This window comes from Salmo salar, chromosome ssa22 (assembly GCF_905237065.1).
Source record: "Salmo salar chromosome ssa22, Ssal_v3.1, whole genome shotgun sequence".
NCBI classification, from domain to species: Eukaryota; Metazoa; Chordata; class Actinopteri; order Salmoniformes; family Salmonidae; genus Salmo; species Salmo salar.
In genome coordinates this window covers 8,141,501-8,166,988 of record NC_059463.1, presented here as the reverse complement: position 1 = coordinate 8,166,988, position 25,488 = coordinate 8,141,501, and the positions used below count along the sequence as shown (strand labels likewise).

Genomic DNA, 25,488 nt, shown 5'->3' with positions numbered 1-25,488 from the left:
TGATTTTCAACATGGCACCGTCATAGGATGCCACATTTCCAACAAGTCATTTGTAAAATGTCTGCCCTGCTAGAGCGGCCCCAGTCAACTGTAAGTGCTGTTATTGTGAAGTGGAAACGTCTAGGAGTAACAACGGCTCAGCCTCGAAGTGGTAGGCCACACAAGCTCACAGAACGTGACCGCTGAGTGCTGAAGCACTACCAAGTTCCAAACTGCCTCTGGAAGCAACATCAGCACAAGTACTGTTCATGAAATGGGTTTCCATGGCCAAGCAGTGACACACAAGCCTAAGATCACCATGCGTAATGCCAAGTGTCGGCTGGAGTGGTGTAAAGCTTGCCGCCATAGGACTGGAGCAGTGGAAATTAGTTCTCTGGAGTGATGAATCCTGCTTCACCATCTGGCAGTCCAACGGACAAATCTGAGTTTGGCGGTTGCCAGGAGAACGCTACCTGCCCGGATGCATAGTGCCAACTTCAAAGATTGGTGGAGGAGGAATAACGGTCTGGGGCTCTTTTTCATGGTTCGGGCTAGGCCCCTTAGTTCCAGTGATGGGAAATCTTAACGCTACAGCACGCAATGACTTACTAGACGATTCTGTGCTTCCAATTTTGTGGCAACAGTTTGGGGAAGTCCCTTTCCTGTTTCAGCCTGACAATACCCCGTGCACAAAGTGAGGTCCATACAAAAATGGTTTGTTGAAACCAGTATGGAAGGCCTGCACAGAGCCCTGACCTCAACCCGCGAGGCCTAATCGCCCAACATCAGTGCCCGACCTCACTCATGCTCTTGTGGCTGAATTGAAACAAGTCCTTGTAGCAATGTTCCAACATCTAGTGGAAAGCCTTCCCAGAAGAGTGTAGGCAGTTAGGGCAGCAAAGGGGGGACCAACCCCATATTAATGACCATGATTTTGGAATGAGATGTTCGACGATCAGGTGTCCATATACTTTTGGTCATATATTGTATTTATTCAGAGAGCTGTAGGCGACTGAAATGAGTACTGGATCCTTTTGCATTTTGTCTTGAGTAGGTTATTTTCTGCAGCTTGAGGCATCAGTCATATAGTATACGAACATATCCCTGAAGCATTTTACAGAACATGACAGTCCTCAGAGACAACGTTTTTTTGTGATGAATTAGTCTCGTTATGGATATCATCTTGGGTGAATGAATACTGTGTGGCAACTCGCCAGTGCATACTTTATCTTAATCTCCATTTTAATGGCTTTAGATCTGTACAACTTAGCTGTACCTTGAGTAAAAGGAAAATTGTATTTAGTAGTGTTGTGTTATCCCATGTGGACTGGGCACTGGTAGGTGTATGGTGCTTAAATAATTCATATCAATCAATGAAAACCTTTATGTGTGACCAGGAGTATAGCTGGTGGAAGTGGATTGGGGTCAGCTATGGTATTTCACTGTAGGGCATCTTTCAGGCTCTTCATTTTAGTCTGGAATTTCTGTATTAAAGCACGGACGTAGTGGGAAGAGGGCAGCGGCAGCCTTTGGATAGCTGGTATGGCCTCACTTTAGGGGCCTCACTTTAGCACAAATAAACAAAGATCAATCACTAGACCTTCACCAGTTTGGAGATTACGTACAATAGGCTCAGGCCCAAACAATGGGAACGACACTGCAACATAGTTTCAACGCATTCTAAATATATTTTTTAACAACACAACACAGGATGTTCAAACTGGCATGCTTAAAATCAATAATGACCATATTCTTTGTTGTCAACATCATTCTATTTTTTTATGATGGAGTACAAGTATCCTGCATTGTTGGAATGATTTTTTCCATCCAGTCTTTAAAAAAAAACTGGAATACTTTTAGAAATATATTTTTTAACAATTACATAATTTAAAGTCTTCCTAGACATTTAAGGACGGACCACTCTTAAACTGGTGTTTCAGCAACTTCCTGAAGCATTGAGAGCAATGTCACTTACTGATGACAACACTGGCAGACTACAACATTGCATCGCACACACCTAAACAGATTCTTTCAATTGTCAGCTTGAGATGAGAAGTCATAGTGAAAGAGAAGGTAACTCAGCAATGTAAACAACGACAAGGGATTAGAAGCCCCATCCTGCATGAATCCTCTCTGTACTCTGGACTCTGGCCAGGAGGGAAGTGTTTGTCTTGTCTGCCATGGCCAACACAAGATGGAACATCACAATTATACTGTATTTGTTCAGTTGGGGTCCCCTGAGGGTCCCTTCCTGCATCTCTGTTTGTCTTTTCTCTGTCCTTAACAATGACTACTCCCTATGAAATTCTTTAGTGATCCTCACATGTCCCATGTCAATTTTCTTGCCCTATTTTTTCCCCCCATTTCCACTGCATAAGAAAATGTTCAACGAGGTGACCATCCTGAGCAATGACGATGGCCTTCCTCTCCTAGATTGCGTGGTTGCTGTAGCTGATGTATGTTTGTTTTGTGGAGAAAGCTGAAAGAGAAGAGAAAGAAGGAGATGAGATCAACACAGAGACAAGGTCAGCGCAACATCAAAGTTATTGCTGTACTATATACATTGTGGTTTGTAAGTAGTGGTGCAGAATTTCTACTTTGTGCTTAGTACATCGACAGGTGGATATCAATGATGACATATCCAGAAATATAAATTATGTTATATCCACCTAAGAGTAAATACCATGTCGTTTCAGCTACAGGTTGGACCAAGTTTCATATATAGATGTATCTGTAGGTGCACTGAGTATACAAAACATTATGAACACCTGCTCTTTCCATGACATAGACTGACCAGGTGAATCCAGGTGAAAGCAATGATCCCTTACTGATGTCACTTGTTAAATCCACTTCTATCAGAGTAGATGAAGGGGAGGAGACAGGTTAAAGAAGGATTAAAGAAGGGCTCTTTTAAATATAACCAGTGCAACCATTGCAGAAATATTGCACACAAAAAGTATTTTGTTGACACAGCATCTAAAATGGAGTATTACGTTAAGCATTTCATTAACTGCAAAACCACCCATGTCATCTATAGATTGGAATGTCCACAGTGCAAGGTGTTCTACATTGGACCGACAAAGAGACGCCTTCAAGATCGCTTAGCGCAACACAAGTTCGCCATACGGGTAGGCAATGAAGACTACCCCAAGGCAAGGCACTACAAGTCCTTACACCATGGCAACCCTGCCGCCCTACAAGCTATGGGTATTGATCATGTTCCGGCCTCAATTAGAAAAGGGGACCGTCTTAAACAGTTAAACCAAAGGGAAAGTTTTTGGATTTACAAACTACAGGCCACTAAGTACCCTGGTTTAAATGAAGATATGGATTTCTCACCCTTCCTGTAGGGTCGTGATAGGTCCATTTGCTGTCATCTAGTGCATATTTTGCTCAATTGCCCTCAGCTATGTTTAGACTGTTGTTGTTCATGTTTGCTGTGTTCTAGTGTACTATGGAATATATTACTTTTTTATTCTCGACACTTCTCCCAGTCATATTTAAGGTTAGAACTATCTTTCTAGGCGTTCTGATACTTCAAGCTTGGAGTTGAATTTTTTGATAACATAGCTACAGTATTTCACTTTTTAATGGGGTGACAGTGTAGCCTAGTGGTTAGAGTGTTGGACTAGTAACCAAAAGGTTGCAAGATCGAATCCCTGAGCTGACAAGGTACAAATCTGTCGTTCTGCCCCTGAACAAGGCAGTTAACCCACTGTTCCTGGGACATCATTGAAAATAAGAATTTGTCCTTAACTGACTTGCCTAGTAAAAATAAATGAAAGTGTATAGTATTACTTACTAGGTGCGTCCAATCAATTTTGTAACCACTCCCTCTTTAAATTAGGGCTAATTGGAAAAGCTGTTCAAAAGAGGACATTGTATTATTTCTTTGTACTCCCTGACGAAGGCCATGCAGCCGAAACGCGTCAGATTTTTTAAAACTTTGTTTCTATTGAACATGCCATACAATTAAAGGCTTTTTAATGAATTATATGAAAAGTGCCTTGGTCCTCCTTTCTTTTTGATGACCAATTCACCCCTTTTACCAAAGAGCACCTTCTGTCTACCAAAATGTACTATTGTGTACCTTCGTAGCGCTTCCCTTCCTACTGTTTCTACTGGCCTTTAGACTAGTTGAGTATCTGGAGCATTAGCATTTGTGGGTTTGATTACAGGCTGAAAGTTTGAGAAACAGACGCCTCACAAGCCTTCAACTTTCAGCTTCATGAAATATTACCTGCAAAATACCAGTCTCAACGTTAACAGTGAAGAGGCAACTCCGGGATGCTGGCCTTTTAGGCAGAGTTCCTCTGTCCAGTGTCTGTGTTCTTTTGCCCATCTTAATCTTTTATTTTTATTGGAGAGTCTGAGATATAGCTTTTTCTTTGCAACTCTGCCTAGAAGGCCAGCATCCCGGAGTCGCCTCTTCACTGTTAATGTTGAGACTGGTGTTTTGCAGGTACTAATTAATGAAGCTGCCAGTTGAGGACTTGTGAGGCGTCTGTTTCTCAAACTAGATGTACTTGTCCTCTTGCTCAGTTGTGCACTGGGGCCTCCCACTCCTCTTTCTATTCTGGTTAGAGCCAGTTTGCGCTGTTCTGTGAAGGGAGTAGTACACAGCGTTGGACGAGATCTTCAGTTTCTTGGCAATTTCAAAACAAGAATAGACTGACGAGTTTCAGAAGAAAGTCTTTGTTTCTGGCCATTTTGAGCCTGTAATTGAACTCATAAATACTGATGCTCCAGATACTCAACTAGTCTAAAGAAGGCCAGTTTTATTGCTTTTTTAATCAGAACAACAGTTTTCAGCTGTGCTAACATAATTGCAAAAGGGTTTTTTAATGATCAATTAGCCTTTTAAAATGATAAACTTGGATTAGCTAACACAACGTGCCATTGGAACACAGGAGTGAGGGTTGCTATGTAGATATTCCATTACAAAATCTGCCATTTCCAGCTACAATAGTCCTTTACAACATTAACAATGTCTACACTGTATTTATGATCAATTTGATGTTATTTTTCTTTCAAAAACAAGGACATTTCTATGTTACCCCAAACTTTTAAATGGTAGTGTGTGATATATATATATATATATATATATATATATATAGAAACGCAGTATATTGTCCCTGTCATATTTGTACAGTGGGTGGGCTCTCAATCCCCTCCCAGACCTCCATCTCTTCCTACCCTGTCTACTGGGTAATCAGGCCTCAACTCTCCAGTTCTTTCCTGACTGTCTTATCTGATCTTTTTTATTTAACTAGGCAAGTCAGTTAAGAACAAAATCTTATTTTCAATGACAGCCTAGGAACAGTGGGTTTGTGGCCTTGTTCAGGGGCAGAACTACAGATTTGTACCTTGTCAGCTCAGGGATTTGACTAGTAACCTTTTGTGTGGCCTAGTAACCTTTTGGTTACTAGTCAAATGCTCTAACCACTAGGTTACGTTGCCACAAGTCAGTTAAGAACAAATTCTTATTTACAATGACAGCCTACCAGGGAACAGTGGGTTTATTGCCTTGTTCAGGGGCAGAATAACAGATTTTTACCTTGTCAGCTCAGGGATTTGATCCTGCAACCTTTTGGTTACTGGCCCAATGCGCTAGCCACTAGGCTACTTGCCACACCATCATGCAATGTGTCCGTAATGCCAATGACAAATGGTGCTTATTCAAATACCCATGCACAGTATGCCCCTTGTAAACAGATAGGTGAGGAATTTGTGCTTGCTATCAAATCTCCCTCTCCTCACTTATTGTTACATCGTCACTGTTGTCGTTAAACTAAATAAATGTTTTTAAGATAAAGGCCTATGTGTAGATGTTATGTAACGCCACTCCATGCTCAGCATCCTCATCATTTTGCCATCAAATATTTGCAATGTTGCATTCAATATGAACAACTACAGTAAATTGTCAACAATGTATTTTTGGAGAACATCTCTGTACTTTTGTTATCAGTAAATAAAAATTGCAGGGGCTAAATAATCCCCAAAATACTGTAGCCTAGCTCTCGGGGAACAGTGAATCATCACGATATGCATCCGTCATTTAAGATTTAGCCACAAATAGAGAGTCTCTCTCTATTGACAGGCATTACCGACTCAGACCCCTTTTTTCTTTTCTGAGGGAAGCGAGCCAGCCGTGTGGGTGAGTGTTTTGGCCATCACCTGAGACATTTTCTGCTGAGTCAACGGTTGAAATCATTATTTACCACAGTTGTATAAAGCCAGAGTCTGTCCCAGAAACCACCAAGCATTTTTATTGCTATTGAAATTAGAGGGAGATGGACTCAGGCAGAGAGAGGTTCAGCTGGTTCAGAAAGGAAACTCATTTACCTCTCAATTAATTACACCGGGCTTTGAACACTGCCACACAACTGAGCCAAACTGCTGAAAATATACCTGTTCAGCATATTGAACAGTGTCTTTCTGTGATAGTCAACTGAATGCATTGAAATTATCAAATTAAACATGGTTGTTGCATATGGTGTTTAACAAGTATTGAAATGGATCTCATACATTCAATACAATACAATAGGTTAATTGTGTATGGCGTTGACGTAGCTGGTGAAGTAGGACTATACAGTACACCACTCCTGGTATGAATGCCCTCCTTAGTGATATCCACACACAGTGGAGATTTTGAGCCTATCATGGAATGTTTTAATGCCTCCCCCAACTCACAAACTGACTTAAAATTAAAAATGGCAGCTCATTTCCTACATCAATCAAAGTGTAAAATAACAACGGCGCAAGGTGGCCAGTAAATAATGATTTGGATACTTTGCTTTCCACCTCTTAAACCAATTTATTCATGTGATTTACAGTGCCTGAAGGGTAAAATACATTTAACATTTAAAGACACACAAGGGTGCTCTCAGCCAAGGCTGACATGTACACTGAACAAAATATAAACACAACATGTAAAGTGTTGGTCCCATATTTCATAAGCTGAAATAAGGTGAAGCATATCAAGAAGCTGATTAAACAGCATGCTCATTACACAGGTGCACCTTATGCTGGGCACAATAAAAGGCCAATCTAAAATGTGTAGTTTTGTCATACTGTCACGTCCTGACCAGCAGAGGCCGTAATTGTGTTAGTCTTGGTCAGGATGTGGCAGGTGGTTTGTGTTTGTTAAATGTTGTGTTGGTGATTGGGACTTCCAATTGAAGGCAGGTGTGTTGAGTTGCCTTTGATTGGAAGTCCTATATAGGTGTGTGTGTTTTTCTTTGGGGTTGTGGGTGGTTGTCCTTGCACTGCATTGTATGCGCCTGCAAGACTGTTGCTGTTGTAAGTACTGTTTATTGTTGTTTTCAAGTGGATGCTTTACGTGTTTTATTTAATAAACATGAGTGTCCACAATCCCGTTGCGCCTTGGTCCTCTTCTCTCCATGACAACTTCTGTGACAGAACCACCCACCACCAAAGGACCAAGCAGCGGAAGAGGAGGAAGCCACAGGAGGAAAGTTGGAAGCAGCGGCCCGACTGCCCGGAGCTGCCAGAGTGGCCCGACTGCCCGGAGCTGCCAGAGTGGTCCGACTGCCCGGAGCTGCCAGAGTGGCCCGACTGCCCGGAGCTGCCAGAGTGGCCCGACTGCCCGGAGCTGCCCGAGTGGCCCTCCTGCCCTCCCGGCCCAGCCCGAGTGGCCCTCCTGCCCTCCGGCCCAGCCCGAGTGGCCCTCCTGCCCTCCGGCCCAGCCCGAGTGGCCCTCCTGCCCTCCGGCCCAGCCCGAGTGGCCCTCCTGCCCTCCGGCCCAGCCCGAGTGGCCCTCCTGCCCTCCGGCCCAGCCCGAGTGGCCCTCCTGCCCTCCGGCCCAGCCCGAGTGGCCCTCCTGCCCTCCGGCCCAGCCCGAGTGGCCCTCCTGTCCTCCGGCCCAACCCGAGTGGTCCGTCTGCCAGGGTCAGCCCGAGTGGCCCGTCTGCCCGGCGCAGCTAGCAGCGCCACCGAAGTGGGCGACGCCGAAGGTGGAGCAAGGTCCACGTCCTGCACCTGAGCCACCTCCAGGATAGGTGGGTTGGGGAGGGAGGGAGGGTGTAGCACAGTGCCGTTGGTGACGGCAGCCACCCTCCCTTCCCTCCCTTATTGTTTAGGGGTTATTGTTTGTTGGTTTTGTTGGGGTATTGGGGATTTTCTTGTGTTTTTCTTTTTTTAGGTGCATCCCAGGGTCTGCACCTTGAGGGGGGGGTACTGTCACGTCCTGACCAGCAGAGGGCGTAATTGTGTTAGTCTTGGTCAGGATGTGGCAGGTGGTTTGTGTTTGTTAAATGTTGTGTTGGTGATTGGGACTTCCAATTGAAGGCAGGTGTGTTGAGTTGCCTTTGATTGGAAGTCCTATATAGGTGTGTGTGTTTTTCTTTGGGGTTGTGGGTGGTTGTCCTTGCACTGCATTGTATGTGCCTGCAAGACTGTTGCTGTTGTAAGTACTGTTTATTGTTGTTTTCAAGTGGATGCTTTACGTGTTTTATTTAATAAACATGAGTGTCCACAATCCCGCTGCGCCTTGGTCCTCTTCTCTCCATGACAACTTCTGGGACACATACAACACAATGCCACAGATGTTTCAAGTTTTGAGGGAGTGTGCAAGTGGCATGCTGACTGCAGGAATGTTGCCAGAGAATAAGAAATTCATTTCTCTACCATAAGCCCCCTCCAACGTTGTTTTTGAGAATTGTGGGTGAGCGGTTTGCTGATGTCAACGTTGTGAAAAGAGTGCCCCATGGTGGCATTGGGGTTATGGTATGGGCAGGCACAAGCTATGGCAATTTGAATGTACAGAAATATCGTGACGAGATCCTGAGGCCCATTGAGAGGACCATTTCTTTTAAGGTATCTGTGACCAACAGAGGCATAGCTGTATTCCCAGTCATGTGAAATCCATAGAATAGTGCCTAAAGAATTTATTTCAATTGACTGATTTCCTCATATTAACTTAGTAAAATCTTTGAAATTATTGCACGTTGCATTTATATTTTTGTTCAGTATATATAGCATATATTCGTCACCTTAACTCACCTTGTGTTTCCAGGCTCTCACACAACTCGGACTTGGCTTCTCCGTTGGGACGTAGGCTCGCCTTGGGGTTGAACTTGTTGGACATGGTGGCAGCTGTGACCACAGCCTTGAGGCTGCGTGTGCGTTTGGGCACGTTCTGCTCCGGGTGCCTGAGGATCACGTAGACCTTGGGCATGTACAGCATCCCCAGAGAGACAGACGCACTCAGGCTTACAGAGATGGTCAGCGTGGTGGTCTGGATGTACATCTGTAAAGTAATGTCAAGGAGACTGTGTTAGACCTACGGATCGAAATTGGTTAAGTTTAGGGTTATGATTAGGGTTAATGTAACCGATGTCGGGAACCATACACAATCTGCCGGCTGTATTCCCTGCCTAAAGTTAATAAAGAGCACTATGAATCGACAGTTACTGCTCCACCGCATCCCTGGTGGTTTACTCTAGATGTTAATGCTCAGGTCAAACTCTCTTTACTTATCTGAGGTTACATACTTCTGTCCATTTGTCCTTGCTGTATGTCCTTCATGAAGAGACGGAAATGATTTGTGAAGGACACAACAGACACCGTACAATCCATGACAAAGCTTTACTCTTCACCAAAGTTCTTGTGCATGTGTAACGAGTATGTGTAATAGAGTATATACTGTAAGCCTAAAGCATATAAGACATGTTTGTGGTGTATCACTATTATTAATTATTACATTTCACATTACACAAGTCAATTATTAATGAAGGTATCTGTTGGTAGGATGGCTTGATCCTCTCTTCATAACCCCCCCCACACCACACACACACACACACACACACACACACACACACACACACACACACACACACACACAACCACCACCACCACGGTGAACAAAACCAAGCAACCAAGACACTCTTGTTTGTTGATTTTCGGCAGCGCTTGTTTTAACATGGCCATCACGTCAACCTTTAAAACGGAATGTCATAACACCAGCCTATCTACCCTATTCTGATTCACTACAAGCTGCCCCATAAAAAACGAAATAACCTCATGAATTTTTTATCCATGGCTGAACATTGTGAATCACAGGGGAGGGCCTTGCTGATCAGCAGTCTCCCTCACTCCATTTTAAGTGTTTGCAAAGCAGAACTGTGTTAATTAGGCCATCTTATTGAGAACTTTTAAGGGGAGGGACAGGCTCGTATGAATTGTAATGTGTACAGTACATTGTTACAAATACTGATCACCTGACCTGATCAGGGAAAAGCAATTCAATGTTGGGGTAATATAAGATGGTATAGACCCAAATGATTTTATACCATGACACTGTGTGACCCAACATAAAACAAACATAATCCACACTGACACATCTCGTTTAACATGTAATGAAATCAATAAATACCAATAGTGTGTTAACCTGTAAGGTATTTGCCTGAGAGACCATTATAATTCAAATCTGTTCGATTTGACCAGACCTTTCTCTGTAGCTAGCTATCTAATGCAGCAAGAGATTCCCTCCTGCTGTTTCATCAACATAGTGTAGCATCCCCAGACTTTACCTCTGCTAGTGTGTCTTTCTTTGTTTTTGTAATGTCTAACCCTCTAAGGCGCTCCACTTTCTCTCCAGATTGCTTTGCTTACCATCTAGGTGAAGCGCATCACCATCGAGAATGGTGGATGGGACGTTAGAGGAGCAGATGCCAGCGGTGGTAGAGCCTCTCACAGCTGTGGAGACACAGTCCACTAGTGCTCTGCTCTGGGCGGTGTTCGGCTCTGCTGTCTTATGGCGGGGGGGATTCAGGACCCAAGTTGTTATCCATGGATTAATTTAAGAACAAATAAATAATCGGGACAATCAGGACAAGTTGTAGTGGGAAAGTATTTGATCGATTATTTGGTTTATGTTATCTGCTGCTGTATTTTACTAATGGTTAAACTTTACTTGACACCCACCTTCATATTACGTTATAACCATGTCATAACATGTCATAATATGGTCATAACACTGCCATGACCCATATATTTATACCTGTTGTGACATATATTGCGTTATTTTATGGCAGGGTATCAAAACGTTTCTCTGCCAAGAAGTTTCCTTTAGTTTAAACGTTTGTTTCATAAGTCCTTTGTTGTTGTAATGAACTCTTTGCAATCATGTTTTTTTCATCATATTTTAAATAACTTGCAGAAAAGGAAACCCCACATTAAGTGTCTTAATAGGGCTGGGGGCCACCACGAGCTGCTAAAACAGCTTCAATGCGCCTTGGCATAGATTCTACAAGTGTCTGGTTGGATGCGACACCATTCTTTCATGAGAAATTCCATAATTTGGTGTTTTGTTGATGGTGGTGGAAAACGCTGTCTCGGGCGCCACTCCAGAATCTCCCGTAAGTGTTCAATTGGATGGGATCTGGTGAAACACACACACACACACACACACACACACACACACACACACACACACACACACACACAGTCACGTCCGGACCATAGAAAGCTGTTATTTTCTATGGTAGAGTAGGTCAGGGCGTGACAGGGGGATTTTCTAGTTTCGTTTTTCTATGTTGTCATGTTCTAATTTTGTATTTCTATGTTGGGTTTTGTTTGGGATGATCTCCAATTAGAGGCAGCTGGTCATCGTTGTCTCTAATTGAAGATCATACTTAAGTAGGTGTTTTTCCCACCTGGGTTTGTGGGAGATTGTTTTTGTGTTAGTCTATGTTTCACCTCTGCGTCACGGTTTGTTGTTTTTTGTTCTTTAGTTTATGTGTATGTATTGCATAGTTTCACAGTGAAAATAAAATGTGCAACGACACACACGCTGCACTTTAGTCCACTCCTTCCTACGACAACCGTGACACACACACACACACACACACACACACACACACACACACACACACACACACACACACACACACACACACACACACACACATGCTTTAAACCCCCTATGATACTTTGAGACCCCTCTTTCAAAGTCACTGCAATCTTTTCTTCGAGACAAAATAATGGACAACTGTGCAATTTTTTATACATGACCCTAAGCAGATTGGATGTTAATTTCTAAACCCTCATACCACCGACTGGGCTTATTTTCACCACAGAGGCATATTTTTTTATCATTGTCTAAAGGCAGTTTATTCAATTCTTCACATTGTTCACCACTTTGTCAGTGAACTTGTTCTTAATAAATCTAAGTAATTGTTTAGTGTTTCTGTATCAATATGGACTTTTTATAAATTCAATTCCTTTGTGGTCATTTTGACTCCAGTGTCAGTATGTCAGACTGTCAGATGTACATTGGAGTCAACTGTAAGTGACTTTGAAGGTAGGAATACTTCTATATGCATCTATTGTACAAAGTTTTGAGAATGACACAAATATGAATTTTCACAGTCTGCTGCCTCAGTTTGTATGATGGCAATTTGCATATACTCCAGAATGTTATGAAGAGTGATCAGATGAATTGCAATTAATTGCAAAGTCCCTCTTTGCCATGCAAATGAACTGAATCCCCCAAAAACATTTCCACTGTATTTCAGCCCTGCCACAAAAGGACCAGCTGATGTCATGTCAGTGATTCTCTAATCAAGAACTTCAAGGAGAGTGGTTCAATTGTTGTGAAGAAGGCTTCAGGGCACCCAAGAAAGTCCAGCAAGTGCCAGCACCATCTCCTAAAGTTGATTCAGCTACGAGATCGGGGCAGCACCAGTACAGAGCTTGCTCAGGAATAGCAGCAGGCAGGTGTGAGTGCATCTGCACGCACAGTGAGGCGAAGACTTTTGGAGGATAGCCTGGTGTCAAGAAGGGCAGCAAAGATGCCACTTTTCTCCAGGAAAAACATCAAGGACAGACTGATATTCTGCAAAAGGTACGGGGATTGGACTGCTGAGGACTGGGGTAAAGTCATTTTCTCTGTTGAATCCCCTTACCGATTGTTTGGGGGCATTCTGAGACCATTCATGTGTGGGGTTGCTTCTCAGACAAGGGAGTGGGCTCACTCACAATTTTGCCTAAGAACACAGCCATGAATAAAGAATGGTACCAACACATCCTCCGAGAGCAACTTCTTCCAACCATCCAGGAACAGTTTGGTGACGAACAATGCCTTTTCCAGCATGATGGAGCACCTTGCCATAAGGCAAAAGTGATAACTAAGTGGCTCGGGGAACAAAACATCGATATTTTGGGTCCATGGCAAGGAAACTCCCCAGAACTTGTGGTCAATCCTCAAGAGGCAGGTGGACAAACAAAAACCCACAAATTCTGACAAACTCCAAACATTGATTATGCAAGAATGGGCTGCCATCAGTCAGGATGTGGCACAGAAGTTAATTGACAACATGCCAGGGCGGATTGCAGAGGTCTTAAAAAAAGAAGGGTCAACACTGCAAATATTGACTCTTTGCATCAACTTAATGTAATTGTCAATAAAAGCCTTTGACACTTATGAAATGCTTGTAATTATACTTCAGTATTCCATAGTAACATCTGACAAAAATATCTAAAGACACTGAAGCTGCAAACTTTGTGAAAATTAATATTTGTGTCATTCTCAAAACTTTTGTCCACGACTGTATATAGCTGTCTTCATTTTGCAGGACCCCAGGAAGAGTAGCTGCTGCCTTGACAACAGCTAATGGGGATGCATAATAAATACAAATACAAATACAAAGCATGTCATCCTTTAATGCAGAGTTGACCATTAGAATTCATTCACTGTACACTCTGAACATTTGAATTACTGTTTGGCATTGCAGTTCTGTTGAATAAGCCTAAAATTAACCGTCCACCATGGGGCTGTGAGTGTATACCTGAGCAAGTCTGAAAGACTATGACTCAGACAGTAGACTGGCTGGATCATTCGCCTGTACTTCTCCCCTAATCTGCCTCTTCCTCAGCACATTCAGAGCAGTGTATATTGGAGGAGTGCTATTGGCAGACCTGCACATATAGAACATAGGATTTCTATGAACCTGCATTTCTTTAGCGAGCTGGATGTAGGTTGTGTAACGGCTGTCGTCGGATTTAGACCAAAATGAAGCGGGGAAATGTGCACTCATCTTCTTTATTATAAACGGACAAGAAGGAGAACCAAAACAAACACGTACACCAAAAAGACACAACGACGAATTACAGGCTGGTCAGGCACAAGGCTATACACAGAACAATCTCCCACAAAGTACTCAACAAACACATACCTCTATATAGGACTCTCAATCAGAGGCAACTAGAAAACACCTGCCTCCAATTGAGAGTCCAACCCCAATAAACAGAACATAGAAATACGCTAACATAGAACAGTGCCCAAAACCCCCCGGAATACATAAATCAAATACCCTACTAAACAAACCACCACCCCGAACCACATAAAACAAATACCCTCTGCCACGTCCTGACCAAACTACAATAACAAATAACCCCTATTACTAGTCAGGATGTGACAGTACCCCCCCCAAAGGTGCAGACCCCGGATGCACCTCACACAAAAAAAACGAAATTACCCCAAAACAAACATAAATCCCCTAAACTAAAGGGAGGGAAGGGAGGGTGGCTGCCGTCAACGACGGCACCTGTGCTACACCCCCCCTCCCCAATCCACCTATACTGGAGGTGGCTCAGGTTCTGGTCTACAGCCACCCCCTGACCAGTCCACCCCTGCACAATGTTCAGGGCTGTAGAGTGTCTCTGGGGGCTCTGGACTGTGGACCAACTCTGGAAGATCCAGACTGTAGGCAGACTCGCTTGGTTCCGGACCGTAGTCAGACTCACTCGGTCCGGACCGTAGGCAGACCCATTCGGTTCCAAGCTGTAGGCAGACTCACACAGTTCGGAGTTATAGGCAGACTCACACAGTTCGGAGTTATAGGCAGACTCACACAGTTCGGAGTTATAGGCAGACTCACTCGGCTCCGGACCGCAGGCAGACTCACTCGGCTCCGGACCGCAGGCACTCACTCGGCTCCGGACCGCAGGCAGACTCACTCGGCTCCGGACCGCAGGCAGACTCACTCGGCTCCGGACCGCAGGCAGACTCACTCGGCTCCGGACCGCAGGCAGACTCACTCGGCTCCGAAACGCAGGCAGACTCACTCGGCTCCGGACCGCAGGCAGACTCACTCGGTTCCGGACCGCAGGCAGACTCACTCGGTTCCGGACCGCAGGCAGAATCACTCGGTTCCGGACCGCAGGCAGAATCACTCGGTTCCGGACCGCAGGCAGAATCACTCGGTTCCGGACCGCAGGCAGACTCATTCGGTTCCGGACAGTAGGCAGACTCACTCGGTTCCGGACTGCAGGCAGACTCACTCGGTTCCGGACTGCAGGCAAACTCACTCGGTTCCGGACTGTAGGCCGTCTTGTTCGGTTCCGGACTGTAGACCCATTCACTCCTCTCCGAACTGTGGGCCGTCTCACTTGGCTCTGAACAGTGGGCCGTCTCCCTTGGTTCCGAACTGTAGGCCGTCTCACTCGGTTCCGGGCTAGACACTCTTACCGGATACTCTGGACGGGGTACTGTTGTCGGATACTCTGGACGGGGCACTGTTGCTGAATATTCTGGATGGGGCACTGTTTCCGGACACTCTGGACGAAGCACTGTCGCCGGACACTCTGGACTGGACACTGTTGCCGGATACTCTGGACTGGACACTGTTGCCGGATACTCTGGACTGGACACTGTTGCCGGATACTCTGGACTGGACACTGTTGCCGGACACTCTGGACTGGACACTGTTGCCGGATACTCTGGACTGGACACTGTTGCCGGAAGCTCGAGACTGGACTGACGCACTGGAAACCTGATGCGTGGTACTGGTACTGGATGTGCCAGTTTGGGGACATGCACTTCAGGGCTAGTGCGGGGAGCAGGAACGGGCTGAGTTGGACTGGGATTACGCACTGGAAGCCTGATGCGTGGTGCTGGAAGTGCCAGTTTGGGGACACGCACTTCAGGGCTAGTGCGGGGAGCAGGAACGGGCTGAGTTGGACTGGGCTGACGCACTGGAAGCCTGATGCATGGTGCTGGTACTGGAGGTATCGGGCCGTGGAGGCGCACTGGCGGTCTCGATCGCACCTCCTGCACAACCCGTCCTGGCTGGATGGAACTAGTAGCCCTGTACGAGCGGAGTGCTGGTACAGGGCGGACTGGGCTATGCAGGGGCCTGATGGTGGCCGTGCGTAGAGCGGGCGTAGGGTAGCCTGGACCTAGGAGGCGCACCGGTGACCAGATGCGCTGCGCAGGCATCCTCCTACCAGGCTGGATGCCCACTCTAGCACGGCACTTGCGAGGGGCTGGGATCACTCGCACTAGACTGTGCGTGCGTATGGGCGAGATTGTGCGCACTTCCACATACCTTGGTGCCCTCCACTCCATTCGTTCATCCCAAAAAACACGGGGAGCTGGCTTAGGTCTACTGCCTGGCCTAGCCAAACTACCCATGTGCCCCCCCCCAAATAAATTATTGGGGCTGCCTCTCCACCTCTACCTGCTTCCCAGGCAGGTTGTCACAATGGTCCAGTAATTGTTCCCACGTCCAGTCAATCCTTGCCTCCAATACTTCCAGCGACCAGGATGCCATCTCCTTCCAAGCGCGCTGCTTTCTCCACTCCAGGTGCTGCTCCCTATAGTCCACCCGTTGCTCCTTCCTCCGCTGCTTGGTCCTTGGTTGGTGGGAGATTCTGTAACGGTTGTCGTCGGATTTAGACCAAAATGCAGCGGGGAAATGTGCACTCATCTTCTTTATTATAAATGGACAAGAAGGAGAACCAAAACAAACACATACACCAAAAAGACAACGACGACTCACAGGCTGGTCAGGCACAAGGCTATACACAGAACAATCTCCCACAAAGTACTCAACAAACACATACTTATATATAGGACTCTCAATCAGAGGCAACTAGAAAACACCTGCCTCCAATTGAGAGTCCAACCCCAATAAACAAAACATAGAAATACAAAAGACTAGACAGAACATAGAAATACACTAACATAGAACAGTGCCCAAAAACCCCCGGAATACATAAATCAAATACCCTACTAAACAAACCACCACCCCGAACCACATAAAACAAATACCCTCTGCCACGTCCTGACCAAACTACAATAACAAATAACCCCTATTACTGGTCAGGACGTGACAGGTTGGCATTTATTGGAATGACTCATGTACTGGAGTCAGCTCTGCAGGGTGGTCATACTAGCTGGCATAGTCATAACATCTGATTTTAGACCTAACCCTAACCTTAAAGAATAACTGCCCCTAAAAAGCAACTTCTTGTTTTGAAAACGGCCTATGTGGCATCAATATTATTTATTTATTTATTTATTCTAGTGTCAAATTGGCTACAAAGTGTAAATAGGATAATTTTGGTCATAAAATCAGTCTTGTCCAAAACTGAGATTTGCGAGATTAAAAGGAAAAATGTGTATGTAAAGGAATGAAGAGTACTGTAACAGTTTTCCTAGGGTTGGGTTAATTTCAATCCTACCCACATGCCCACAGCTTGCAGCAGCACAGCTCCACACGACCCGATCGATCGTAATGGCCATGGTCAATTTGGTTTGACATTCGATATCCGTATAGGGGTAGTTAGGGACCATCAGTAAATCACACCATGTACATGAGACAATATTTGAAAAGTTCTATAGCTTCAAATTTCAATGACCTAAAAACGTCAAACCAACTATAAATTGTAGGAATGCACATACAAACATTAAAAGCATTTAATGAGACAACTAAAAGATGTGCAACATGAAAATATTGTCCCATTTACATTGTAAATGGCGGCTGAAGCTAATTGGCGAATGACGTTAGCTAGCCTAGGCAACTTCAAGACACAAGAGGTTAGGTTGTTTCAAGTTATCTAGTCACTGTGTACTGTCTTGGCAGAGTGAATGTACAAACGCTTACCACGTGCAATACATACACAAGAGACACCCACATTAAATCACCACCCCCCAAAGATAACTCTCGTTTGTCTTCAGTCATGGCCACTGAAAAACAAGGTCAAATCAGGAAGTTCAGCTCCCCTTTTAACACCAACCTTCCCACACTGCTAACCTTATGCCTCACCTTAAGACAAAAAAAGCACATTTTTGTTTTCAATACATTTTTATACGGTATAGCCAATTCTGACTTTGCGGCTGGCCCATCTAGTGAAAACCGCTCAGCTCTGCCTCCAGGATAAGATTCATCCTAATAAACGCTAACATGCGAGCTGCATAACATATGCTCAATCTTAAGACTGATGAATTAAAAGCACTTTCAATTTCCATTATTGACTAGCATTCTTCCTGGGAAACAATGCAGCTTCTAGGTTTTACTCATAGTTCAGTATGGCATATTCAAACAACAGGCTATGAATCATTTCAATATTAATTTCAATTTCACAGCCTCACATGGTTTCTGTGGTTATAGTCTAATTAAACCAATAAGGATTTTTTTGCCACGGGGACTCTGATGTGGTGTTGCTGGAGAATGTGATTTACAAAATGACTACAATGGGTCATGTAGCAGATGCAACCAGTATGAAATCCTAGATCTTATCCAGGCCTCTGTGCTCTGTCCCATTGATCCTCATTGTGTTCTATTAGGCCTCTGGGACAGCTGTACAATGAATAATGTTGTTTACATATGAAAAAACATCAAAATAAAGAAAGTCGCACACTCCATATATAAACTCCCAGTAATTTATTGGGTATTTACCAATGTTTCGGCATCACTGTGCCTTCCTCGGGTTAATGTCATGAATACTTAAACAAGGTTATGTAGACAAACAATGCAATTAGTGCAACCAATGACAATTTGTGAAACTGTTAAAAAAAATATAAAAAAATATGGCAAATTAAATATATTAGGCTATTGTTATCATATAGAAACATAATTGAATATTGTACATCATATTAGCATCAACATACATTATTGCTTAATTCCATTTCACATATTTAATTGTTTCGCATTTCATTTCATATTTGATACATGTAATCTTTTGGTTCAACCTTAATGCATAATGAGCGTCATCAACAGGGGGAACATATTCGGTGTAGGCTAATAAGCTGTAGATAGGAAATATATATTTATAAGACTTGTTCATAAAATAAAGAATTGTTCATAAGAAGGGCCTGAGATCACAGCATGTAATCTAAGGCTGTTGAACTAACCTACTTTTTTAACAGCCGAGAGGCAACAACAAGAACACTGTAAACAGCATAATGAAAACCTGATAACATAAAAGAGATGGACAAAACCACTCACTAGCAGTCAGCTGTTCGAGCACCATAATGGCAGCTCTTTCTAAGGCGGCCGATTGTGTTCATTGTGAGGAGAGAAACCTTCTCCTTGGACTCCATTGTGAAGCGTTCCTACCACTCCTCCCACTCCCCCTACCTGACAGACATCCTTTGATTTACTACACCTCTCCAGGTGAGGCAGTACCACATCGATTCCCACATCCAGCATCATGCTCTGTGATCACACACTATAGCCAGACCAGATTTGACTGATAGAGAAGGCCTCCTATATGGCATTTGTTACATTTCTCCTGACACAGGATGACAAATAAATTAGTGTAATTGGAGTGCCAGGCGAGGGAGGCTTGCAGTAAACTGGTGATGAGCACATAGGCGGACAGATAAGCTAAATCAAGACCCAGAGCAACTCAACCATTTAATTTGCTCTAAAAGACATGTCATTTCCAGCTGCAAGGCTTTGTTGGGCTTGTCACTTTGGATGATTACGAGGGGCTTTTGTTTTTGCATGTTAATTTCTTATAAAGGAACATTGTTTACATAACAGCGCAGATGATCAATCACAGAATTATTCTAATTGATTGGAAAATCAAGAAGTTTGTGTGTACTGCAGCCTAGTATTGTTGATTGTGAATGGCATTATCCTGAATATTTTAGCTCAAAAGAGAATTTTGAAGAACAAATAGCACAGTAATTCAACACTGAATCTTATATCTTCTTATCATACTGTAGAGGCATATTTACGCTACATTCAAAGTTTCCTATGTGTGCATGTGTATAATATGACTAGCTACTGTCATGCATGTTAAGACAATAGAGAAAGCAGAGAGAGCAGTATAAGGGAAGTCTTAGCTCAGTCACGCCACTGTATTTTCTCTCTCACCTACAGTAACAGAGCTCCAGCCTCCTGGCAGTGGTGGCACTCCTCCTCCCAAAGAATTAAAGTTCTCTCCACAATTGTCTGCCCCTTTCCAAGGGAAAAGCAAATTAATTAATGTTTAATATGAATTGGGAGAAGAAAAGCCACCTCTTATCTTAAGCTTCTATAAGAGAACTTGTTCCAGGTTTTCAAATTGAATTAGCAGGGCTGGGTTTCTGCAGGATTGTGAGGAGAAACAAAAAGTAGGGCACTTCCTGTTTTGTGATTCAAAGCCACACTATCTAATGGATTACCTCATCTAGGAAAAAGCTTACGTTAAGTCTATTTCATGATTCTCTTCTATCTTTCAAGGCAGAAGATGGACAGCTGGAAGACAGTAGTTATTGATATCCATTGCGGTTTGCGACTGATTACAAGAGATAAGCAATGTTCAGGTCAATATCTGTTATTCAGTACATATGGAGCTTTTGCAGTTTGTGTTAGCTTACCTTGTTCTTATTAATTAAACGATGAACGATCCTTTAAAGGCTGATCCATATGCCAGTATTTATGCACCATTATTAACACAATGTGATGGTAGCACACAAGATTTAGAAGAGCTTAAGCAAAAACGGCATAATCTTCTTGTAAAAGTTGTTTTCCCCTTTTGATCCCTGCAGGTATCTTTCTGTTCTTCAGATGAGTCTGCATTGTGTTAACAACACAACAGGTCATACTGATAAAGGAAGTTGACTGATACACACAATTAACCTAGCTCAGTAAGGGCTTCATTACGTTAACACACAATGGACTCTATGGACATTTTGCACTATGACTGAGTGCATCTAACTCGCAATGGTCATATGCAATGCACGGTAATGCACTGCAGAAGAATACACACATGTTGAATGCAGTTCATAAGTGATAGTCAGTCTTACAAGATATACATTTTAACCATGTACAAGCTGAGTAGAGATCCTAGCAGAATGTACTCTGTTTTTTCTTTTCTGCCTCTGCAGCCTAGTGGGAAGACGGTGATGATGATGATGATGATGATGACGTTACAGTATAGCTCTTTAGACCCCCCTCTTTCGGTTGTTTTACTCCAGCCCCACCGATGGTGTCACCCCTGCCAGTGCAAGGCATTCACTAGCCTCTCGCCCCTGAGTAAATAAACAGTGCTCATGACAGCTACTGAGGCCCCATTCTTTGTCTATCTGCCAAATAGATCTGCTTCCACCTACTCAATTTAACCATTGTTTTTTTATCTCAAGGCTGTGGAGCCCTACAGTACACTGTACTGCAGCTATGGTTATGTGCTAAAAACTCAACATCCACACTGTAAACCCCAAGGCATTTTTAACTCAAATACTTCTGGTAAGTTGAACTCAAAGTCAATGAAAAGGGATTAGGCCTATTACTTCAAATGTTATTGTGGTACTGAATCAAAACTAAATGAGAAGTCACATCAACTACATTTAAAAAAAAAGTTATGATAACAAATGTACTTTTTTTTAAATTATTATTTTTAATATCTGTGTTTTTGCGTTTACATTACGCTACACAAAGATAAATAACATACATTTTTGTAAACTAATCCAATAGTTTTGTTAGATTTCTTGCACCTGTTAGAAAAATGGTTGTTCCAGTTTAAATGGCTTAGGTAGTCTCCTCACACTGTTCCTAATCCTGGCAGTCAATATGAATGCAGGTTGCGGGTGAATAAACATTTCAGCTGTTAGATAGCTTAACTCTGGCTGGATTGTAATAGGATTTTCACATCACTGTGTAAGCCAGCATAATGTGACTTGCATGTAAGGTTGCAACCTTCTGGTAAATTTCCAAGGTTTCCCAGAAATCCCAGGTGGAAGATTCCTGGAAATTCTTCTACCAGGATTTTTAGAAAATCTGGTAATTTTGGGAAAGTTAACGGAATTTTGCAACCCTATTTGCAGGCCTGTAAACCATGAGCTTCAGGCCACTGTATTACATTCAACACACCTGGTCTTCCAGGTCGGCACTCAAGGACCAGGGTTGCCTACCCCTGCTCTACAGGGTCACAGTGACTCCATCGGTTTGAGTAATGACTATAAAATCACAATAACTATACTCAGATATATTAACTGCAACAGGTTTCCTCAAAAGTTTTAATTAATGACAGCACATTGGGGTTTACAGTGCATCCATTTCTCCCTGTGTCCCCATCTGACCTGTACATCCCAGCAGACCTGGGGTTCAAACAGTATTTGGTTTCTTTCTAATTCTTATGCTGCACTTGATTCAGCTTGGTTGTCACAACAGAACCAATGGAATAGTCCAAAAAAGTGCAAACCCCGCCCACCTGACACTCCATTCCAGGCAGGCTTAATCGAATGCTTGAACGTTTTTGAATGAAAACCAATACAATTTCCCCTAGGTGTGAATCCCAGTGTTCAGTGGATTTGCCGTTCACCAGGCCAGAATCATTGATTTGACACAATGACACGAGTGTGAGCTCTGTGGTTGTGTAAACAACTCAACGGTCACTAATACACTGTGGCACGTGGCTGTCACATACGCATGAGTCACGGAATAACAAGCAGGCTACTGTATGCAAAGGGCCTGCAGAGTTTATAGGAATTATCTTCAAATCCCCTGCATGTAGAATAGGACATTTCTTCAGATCAGAACTTTTAATATTTAAGTAATTAATGGCTTAGCAGTTTTATATTGATACTAACCTCCCCAATGTAATTGAATCTCAGATATACTGTAATCACAGAATTATGCAATCCTCTGCTTGTAATTCTAGTCTTCATAAAACCAAGACTGCAGGGGAGATTAAAACTTAATGATTACAAAATGAAAATCGACACAGAGTATAACAGAAAAATTCACCATCCCTTAGCCTACAGTTTCAGCACCCCCGCAGAAATCGAATTAACATAATGGAAACAATCTGTCAATCTGTCTGTTTAAACCAAAGATATCTGTTTTGCATGGGCTGCGTCTCAATCCACTGCATCAAGCAATATCGCCCTTCTGCATCTGCGGTGAAAGGCAGTGGTGGGAAAAGTACACAATTGTCATACTTGAGTAAAAGTAAAGATACCTTAACAGATAATGACTCAAGTAAAAGTAAAAGTCACCCAGTAAAATACTACTTGATTAAAAGTAAAAAAGTATTTGGTTTTAAATATACTTAAGTATCAAAATTAAATGTAATTGCTAAAATATACTTAAGTATCAAAAGTAAAAATAATTTCAAATTCCTTACACTACCGGTCCAAATTTTAGAACACCTACTCATTCAAGGGTTTTTCTTTAATTTTACTCTTTTGTAAATTTTGGAATAATAGTGAAGACATCAAAACTATGAAATAATATATTTGAAATCATGTAGTAACCAAAAAGGTGTTAAACAAATCAAAATATATTTTATATTTGAGATTCTTCAAATAGCCACCCTTTGCCTTGATGACAGCTTTGCACACTCTTGGCATTGTCTCATCCAGCTTCACCTGAAATGCTTTTCCAACAGTCTTGAAGGAGTTCCCACATATGCTAAGCACTGATTGGCTGCTTTTCCTTCACTCTGCGGTCCAACTCATCCCAAACCATCTCAATTTGTCTGAGGTCGGGGGATTGTGAAGGCCAGGTCATTTGATACAGCACTCCCCTTCTTGGTAAAATAGCCCTTACACAGCCTGGAGGTGTTTTGGGTCATTGTCCAGTTGAAAAACAAATGATAGTCCCACTAAGTGCAAACCAGATGGGATGGCGTATCGTTGCAGAATGACAGTCTGATTCACACAGTCTCCTCTGATTAGTTAATGTTGAGATATGTTTGTTACTTGAACTCTGTGAAGCATTTATTTGGGCTGCAATTTCTGAGGCTGTTAACTCTAATGAACTTATCTTCTGCAGCAGAGGTAACTCTGGGTCTTCTATTCCTGTGGCGGTCCTCATGAGAGCCAGTTTCATCAAAGCGCTTGATGGTTTTTAACGACTGCACTTTAAGAAAATATCAAGGTTCTTGGAATTTTCTGTATTGACTGACCTTCATGTCTTAAAGTATGTTGTTTCTCTTTGCTTATTTGAGCTGTTCTTACCATAATACGGACTTGGTCTTTTACCAAATAGGGCTATCTTCTGTATACCACCCTTACCTTGTCACAACACAACTGAATGGCTCAAACTCATTAAGAAGGAAAGAACTTCTACAAGTTAACTTTTAACAAGGCACACCTGTTAATTGAAATGCATTGCAGGTGACTACCTAATGAAGCTGGTTGAGAGAATGCCAAGAGTGTGCAAAGCTGTCATCACGGCAAAGGGTGGCTACTTTGAAGAATCTCAAATATAAAATATATTTTAATTTGTTTAACGCTTTTCGGGTAACTACATGATTCTATATGTGTTATTTCATAGTTTTGTTGTCTTCACTATTATTCTACAATGTAGAAAATAGTAAAATAAAGAAAATCCCTGGAATGAGTAGGTGTGTTCAAACTTTTTACTGGTGCTGTAAATGGAATTAGTTTAGGACCAAAAGTAAGGAGGTAAATACATGTAAAAAATACATATATTGTTTCCTGATACATAAGTGAAATAATCTGCCTGTAAACAATTGTTGGAAAAATTACTTGTGTCATGCACAAAGTAGATGTCCTAGCTGACATGCCAAAACTATATTTTGCTAACAATACATTTGTGGAGTGGTTGACAAACGGGTTTTAATGACTCCAACCTAAGTGTATGTAAACTTCCGACTTCAACTGTATGTGTAAATGTATTTTGCAACGCTCGTGTACACAATGCATGCTCGAGTGGCGCGGTGGTCTAAGGCACTGCATCACAGTGCTAGAGGCATCACCACAGAACACCCTGGTTTGATTCCAGGCTGTATCACAACCGGCCATGATTGTGAGTCCGATAGGGCGGCACACAACTGGCCCAGCTTCGTCCGGGTTTGGCGGGTGTAGGCCGTCATTGTAAATAAGAATTTGTTCTTAACTGATTTGCCTAGTTAAATAAAGGTTAAAAAAATGCAGGAAAGGGAAAAGGGAGATACCTAGTCAGTGTGGTCAGCATGTTTGACTCTAGAGGGTTAAGCTCTGCCAGAAAAGGCTCATTCATACCATAGCATAATGCTTTTTTCATCCAGTCATGTCCACCTACCTACACTGACTCCCCAGCACACTCCTTCCATAATGAACAATGGTATAAAGGCCTCTCTATAAACAAAGCATTATAATAAAGCATTTTATTTCAACCAAGACATAAAAGACAGAGAGCGAGTGCGAGAGAGAGTGAGAGAGAGAGCAAGAAAAGAGAAACAGAGAGAGGGACCCAGTCTGTATAATCCTCTTTGTGCTTATGCCATCCTTTTGGATATCAGCAAGTACAAAAACAAACAGAC

The 25,488-nt window shown here is 43.0% G+C and overlaps 1 protein-coding gene across 2 annotated transcripts in view; it reads right to left on the bottom strand.

Moving 5' to 3' along the window:
• Positions 1-1,644: 1,644 nt before the first annotated feature.
• The window catches only part of LOC106582707 (metabotropic glutamate receptor 4), a 360,285-nt gene continuing 336,441 nt past the window's right edge, over positions 1,645-25,488 (bottom strand). For both annotated transcript variants that reach the window (XM_014166038.2, XM_045705684.1), the window contains 2 exons: positions 9,004-9,250; positions 1,645-2,458 (listed from right to left, as the gene is read on the bottom strand). In XM_014166038.2, the coding sequence (XP_014021513.1) occupies positions 2,409-2,458; positions 9,004-9,250 (297 nt within the window). In that variant the 3' untranslated portion in view covers positions 1,645-2,408. The remainder of the gene's footprint in view (positions 2,459-9,003; positions 9,251-25,488) is intronic.